At 37.3% G+C, this 6,949-nt stretch overlaps 1 protein-coding gene across 1 annotated transcript in view; it reads left to right on the plus strand.

Moving 5' to 3' along the window:
• The window catches only part of LOC106474431 (regulating synaptic membrane exocytosis protein 2-like), a gene marked incomplete at its 3' end in the record, with an annotated part of 37,555 nt that extends 33,473 nt beyond the window's left edge, over positions 1 to 4,082 (plus strand). Inside the window, exons 13-14 of the mRNA XM_022402739.1 lie at positions 556 to 820; positions 3,832 to 4,082. Of these exons, the coding sequence (XP_022258447.1) occupies positions 556 to 820; positions 3,832 to 4,082 (516 nt within the window). The remainder of the gene's footprint in view (positions 1 to 555; positions 821 to 3,831) is intronic.
• Between the last annotated feature and the right edge of the window lie 2,867 nt (positions 4,083 to 6,949).

The following is a 6,949-nucleotide window of genomic DNA, read 5'->3' on the forward strand; positions in this document are numbered from 1 at the left end:
TAACCACATTGTTTACCATTCAATTAATAATTTAACCTCTTCTTGAACAAACTACTTGTATAACTAACCACATTGTTTACCAGTTAATTAATAATTTAACCTCTTCTTGAACAAACTACTTGTATAACTAACCACATTGTTTACCGTTAAATTAATAATTTAACCCCTTCTTGAACAAACTACTTGTATAACTAACCACATTATTTACCAGTTAATTAATAATTTAACCCCTTCTTGAACAAACTACTTGTATAACTAACCACATTGTTTACCAGTTAATTAATAATTTAACCCCTTCTTGAGCAAACTACTTGTATAAGCAGCACCTTTTACAGTTAACTTCTATATACAACAATCTTTTCAACAATGTACTAATATAACCAATATTTTTTCCAACTGTCTATTCACATAACCAATAATCTTCTTTAACAATCTATTCACGTAGCCAATAACTTTTCAACAATCTGTTCGCGTAACTACTAATCTTCTTAAACAATCTACTTTGTTCTTTCCCTCATCTGGTCGTTACAAGTAACCCGTTTACTCCTCATCTAGCCATGACATCTGGAGCCTTGTTTTCTGACAGTGAAGTTACTTCCAGAAATACTGTGGAAAAGCAACTTCACGCCCATCCCCACAGAGGGCATGCACCATCAGATGGCACACGGCGAATGGCTCCCGTAGTGGGGGCGAGCCCGGAGAAGGAAGCGATGGCCAGGATGGAAAGTGATGGATCAGAGACAAGCTCAGCCTCGAAGCTGAGTATCAACAGTGCCTTCTCTACTCAATCCGAACGACCCAGGGGCAGTCGGACTCTCGGGTAACTCTCGATAAAAACACGTTTCAACTTAATAACAAAAAACAAAGCCGAATTAGCAAATAAACTTTACATTTATGATGTAGGAAAACTGGATAAAAAAATTTCATCCTTCTGGAATGATTGGGAAAGGACTTTGTCACACGATTTTACATTCTCAGAATTATTTTTCTCTATGTAATACAAATGTGCTGTACTCAAAAATGCGCCCCCCCCCCAGTAGCACAGTGGTATGTCTGCGGACTTATACTGTTAGAAACCGGGTTTCGATACCCGTGGTGGGCAGAGCACAGATAGCCCTTTGTGTAGCTTTGTGCTTAATAATAAACAACAACAACAACTCAAAAATGCATGAAATTATTGTCATTTTATTCTGCTCCCTCCCCCAGTGGCACAGCGGAATGTCTGCGGACTTAAAACGCTAGAATCCGGGTTTCGATACCCGTGGTGGGCGGAGCACAGATAGCCCATTGTGCTTAATTACAAACAAACATTTTATTCTGTAAAGTAAATTAGGGCAGTAATTCCCGATACGTTTTTAGAGCTCATACATTCCGTTTCAAGATATGTTTGGTATAAATGAAATAATTTCGAGAAATTCTTAAATGTGATGATGGTGGTTCTCAAACACAGGAAAAGTTGAACTTTCAGAAATTAAAATATCCGTAACTTCAAATAAGTGGATAAAGTAGAGTTTCAGCTTAACTGAATCAAAAGCTCAGTTTGTTTGTGTAAACTTCACTTGATTGGCGCCAAACTATCAGACAAAGCCCGCTAAAACCAAAATGTAAGACAGCGACTCGAAAACACTGTGTAATCACCGAAAGCATTGGAATCTGATTGGCCTAACATATATGTGATAGAACTCTTCGAAACCGAAGATGTTTTATCACAATTCTGTTTTGAAAGCTGAAAGGGAAATATAAAAAACAAACCAAATCTAATCTGCAATCTAAATGATTTTATCATAATTATTAGGCCTAATGGATTCCAAACCATTACTATGATAGTATTGTACTGCACTGTCTTTATAAGTAGCGTTTCAAATTAACTGTTGACATCTTACCACCCAGCCCAACTGACGAGTTCTGGTATTGCACGAAAGGCCAGTGACTTGTTGGAGACAAGGACTAAATCAGAAAAGTTATTTTTATTCACTCTTGGTTTTAAATCCGAAAAAATAAACATAAGGAGGAGTATGAAGGACAAGTTATCTCTCGCTGTAGTCCAAGTGCTTTTTATCACTCGCTGTAGTCTAAGTGGTTTGTATCACTCGCTGTAGTCCAAGTGCTCTTTATTATTCGTTGAAGTCCAAATGTTTTTATCAATCGTTGCAGTACAAGTGCTTTTTATCACTCATTGCAGTACAAGTGCTTTTATCACTCTCTGTAGTCCAAGTGCTTTTTATCACTCGTTGCAGTCTAAGTGTTTTTATCACTCGCTGTAATCTAAGTGCTTTTTATCACTCGTTTCAGTCCAAATGCTTTTTATCACTCGTTGTAGTCCAAGTGCTTTTTATCACTCGCTGTAATCTAAGTGCTTTTTAGCACTCACTGTAGCCCAAGTGCTTTCTATCACTCGTTGAATGAAAATAAAACCGTTAAGAGTTGTAACTCGGGTAACTTGTACCATTAATTATATTGTAACGTATCTGTTCGTTTGTTAATTTCCAAAGAACTTCAGCGACACAAGTCCTTTCTTAAATAAAACTAGTTTATTCTTTCTCAATACAGCTTTGCAATAAATAGAATTTCCACAGTCAGTTTAACTTAAACACACGTTATAATTCACAACGATTAACGCACTTTAATTACGGTCACTACCGCTCACTTGACTCAATTATCTATCTCTATATCTCCCTTCAATCTGCTATTATTTCTCCGCTTTATTTGCCGGTCTTATATACTAAAATGGAGGGCGCCTAGAAAAGACTAGAGTTGCCAGGAACAGTCATGACCCTTCTAGAAACTCCAGCGCACATGCTTCCAGAGTCACGTGACTTCCGCTGTCGTAACAATATTGATAGAAGAAGACATTCAGCCAAGTTATAGCCTAACTTGACTGGGGAATATTTGACTCTTGGTTCTTCATGGACTAGGAACCCCCCCCCCCCAGTGGCACAGCGGTATGTCTGCGGACTTACATCGCTAGAAACCGGGTTTCGATACCCGTGGTGGGCAGAGCACAGATAGCCCTTGTGTAGCTTTGTGCATAATTACAAACAAACAAACAAAATGGACTAGGAATTACGGAACAAAAAATATTATGAAATTCTTGGTTTGATAACTCTATCATTAATCAGTTGAACTAGTTGGATTGATATATGTATCATATCTTTATTTAAAAGTATTCCAGTTACATGGCTTTTTTATTGTTTCTCAAGTTAATGTATGACTAGCAGTAAACCTGAAGCCAGTTTAAGCTTTATTAAAGATTACTTAACTATTGTGTAGATTAATTGGGTTTATCTTTCTTTTTTAGGATCACTAATTCTCTATGTAGCAGAAATGATGAGAGTTTATTTGTTCTGGAAGCTATAATATCATCTCTTTTTCTTGTTAGTTTCATTAACAGTATTTTTAAAAGGCCATATTTATTTATTTATTGTATATACATGTATGTATTCATATCATCATAAGTAAGAACGTTATATTGAATTAGCTATGTTTATTACTGGTTTAATTTTGTGTTCTCATTTGATCAAAAGTTAAAGACAGATGTCGCTAAACTTCTGAAGATTTTTTGTTTGTTTGTTTGTTTTAGTGTAAAGCCACACGGGAAATCGAATCCCGGATTTTACCGTTGTATGTTTCTTAAACTTACCGGTAATCCACTGGGGGTACTTCTAAAGAAACGGTATTAACGTACTAACTGATGTTGAAGGATACCAAAAATAAAGTTTACATCAAACTGACTTAAATTGAGAAAAAACGGAGCTGTGTTAACGGTTAAGTTTTTGTTGAGATTCGAGTCCTGTTATACGTTTCCTCTTACTGTAAAACCCACTCTTTCAGCGAGTTCACCACCACAATGCAGGGTTGTGGACCGGTGCATCCGCCTCGGCCTGCTGAAGAAACTCGGGACAAGGGCCTTGGTGAGGAAAAAGACGACGGAAGCCTTTCAGATACGGCAGTAGGCACCACAACGACAAAAAGTAAAATAGTGGAACGGCCAGGGGGTGGAGGCAGTACTCGGGGAGGGGGTAAAATGGCTCAGCTGGGTCTGTCTAAAAGGAGTAACAGCACCTCACAACTGAGTGTAACTGGTAAGAAAGACATTGTCGTTTATGAAAACCCGAAATATTTCACTTGACCAGAATATGATTAGACACATCGTTAATTATGTCTCAGTTGTCCTTTCATAGTGGTTTTCTGTAGATATAGATGAAAAAAAAAATTATAACCATAGAAATGAATAATATAAAACAATGTTTTGCTGAATCAAAAGTCGAGAGTTAAGTAAATCGCAATAATTTACAATGTAATTAAGTAAAACTGTGTAGTATTTGTTTTTAATCTGATCATCATTGTAATCCTTGTCTGGAACTTTTTTATTCTCTACACCAACTAATCTCACCTCTTAAAACTCATTGTTGTAAGACAACCTAGATGAGCAGGGTGGATATGTTAGTAAGCATCCATCACATGTGTTAGTAAGCATCCATCACATGTGTTAGTAAGCATCCATCACATGTGTTAGTAAGCATCCATCACATGTGTTAGTAAGCATCCATAACATGTGTTAGTAAGCATCCATAACGTGTGTTAGTAAGCATCCATAACGTGTGTTAGTAAGCATCCATAACGTGTGTTAGTAAGCATCCATAACATTTGTTAGTAAGCATCCATCACGTGTGTTAGTAAGCATCCATCACTAAGCATCCATCACGTGTGTTAGTAAGCATCCATCACATGTGTTAGTAAGCATCCATCCAATGTGTTAGGAAGCATCCATCACGTGTGTTAGTAAGCATCCATCACATGTGTTAGTAAGCATCCATCACATGTGTTAGTAAGCATCCATCACGTCATTTTTCTGTGGTTCATCAAATTTTTGGGCAAGGCTTCTTGTACAAGAAACTTTGTATCAAATCAAATCATTCCAGATAAACCTTTACCTTTAAATGTACTTAATCCAGGTTTCCTAAGTTATAATTACTGACATCTCCACTATTCTACCGTTAGGTCTTCAGAGTAGTAACTTAAAATACATTTTCTTCTTTACAGTCACAGATTAAGTGTCCTCCCTGACCTCCATAATGGTAACTTCCACACTACTTCTTATGACTTCATTGGTATTTTTCGTGGGATCCTATGTTTTACACTTCAAGCGTATTGTACAATGTTTCTAGTTGCTCCTATACTCTCATTGTTCATCGACATTACAATGCCTCTTGCATTCCTTTGCATAGTGTCCAGCACCTCAATACCTTTTCCAGCTCTCACTTACGTAGTGTACATTGATTCTACACCATCTATCAGCAGTCCCTTACGTAGTGTCCATTGTTTCTGCACATTTTCAAGCAGTCACTTATGTAGTGTCCATTGATTCTATACCATCTTCCAGCAGTCCCGTTTAAGAGACAGATTGAAGATGTGCAGAAACAATGGACACTATGTAAGGGACTGCTGGAAGATGGTGTAGAATCAATGGACACTATGTAAGGGACTGCTTGAAGATGTGCAGAAACAATGGACACTATGTAAATGTGCAGAAACAATGGACACTATGTAAGGGACTGCTTGAAGATGTGCAGAAACAATGGACATTATGTAAGTGACAGCTTGAAAATGTGCAGAAACAATGGACATTGTGTAAGTGACAGCTTGAAAATGTTCAGAAGCAATGGACACTGTTTAAGGGACAGCTTGAAGATGTGCAGAAGCAATGGACACTCTTCAAGCTGTCCCTTAAACAGTGTCCATTGCTTCTGCACATTTTTCAAGCTGTCACTTACATAATGTCCATTGTTTCTGCACATCTTCAAGCAGTCCCTTACATAGTGTCCACTGTCTCTACAACTCTCTTGTAATCCTTTGTGCGATGTTAAATATATGTACACTTTGTTATTTCCTTAAATGTTGTTCAGTGTCTATACAAATCCTATTACAGTTGTTTACATGGTGTTCAGTGTCTATACACATCCTATTACAGTTGTTTACATGGTGTTCAGTGTCTATACACATCCTATTACAGTTGTTTGCATGGTGTTCAGTGTCTATACACATCCTATTACAGTTGTTTGCATGGTGTTCAGTGTCTATACACATCCTATTACAGTTGTTTACATGGTGTTCAGTGTCTATACACATCCTATTACAGTTGATTGCATGGTATTCTGTGTCTATACACATCCTATTACAGTGTCTTGCATGTTTTCCTATGTTTATGAACATCCTATTTTAGTTTCTTACATGTTGTCCAGTGTCCTTAAACATCCTACTGCAGCTTCTTGCATTTGTTCAGTGTATATACACTTCCTGTTGCAGTTTCTTGCATGTTGTCCAGTGTCTTACCATATCCTATTGCAGTTTTTTTTAATGGTGTCCAGTGTCTATACACCTCTTTTGTCAGTATCTTGCATGCTGTCTAGTATCTATACACTTCCTTTTTATTTATTTTTTGCATGCTGTCCAGTATCTATACACATCCTTTTGCAGTGTCTTATATGATATCTAACATTTCTACATTTCCTCTTGCAGTTTCTTGTGTGGTTTCTAACCTTTAAACTAATTGCAGTCCTTGCATACTGTTATGTCTCTACACTTTCTCTTGCAATCCTTTGCACATTGTACAGTGTCTCAATACTTTCCCTTGCAGTCCCTTGTGTAATGGCCAATGTATTTACACTTCGTTTGTCTCTTCTTTGCATTGTATCCAGAGTCTCCACGCTTCCTCTGCAGTTTATTGTACGATCTTTAGTGCTTCTACAGCTTGAATTGTTTATCATAGTGGCCATTATCTCATCTTTCAGTCCTTTGTGTGGTGTACATTGTCTCTACACTTTCAATTGTTTACCATAGTGGCCAGTATCTCATCTTTCAATCCTTTGTGTGGTGAACATTGTCTCTACACTTTCAATTGTTTACCATAATGGCCAGCATCTCATCTTTCAATCCTTTTTGTGGTGTG

Source organism: Limulus polyphemus, unplaced genomic scaffold (assembly GCF_000517525.1).
Source record: "Limulus polyphemus unplaced genomic scaffold, Limulus_polyphemus-2.1.2 Scaffold7216, whole genome shotgun sequence".
Classification (NCBI taxonomy): domain Eukaryota; kingdom Metazoa; phylum Arthropoda; class Merostomata; order Xiphosura; family Limulidae; genus Limulus; species Limulus polyphemus.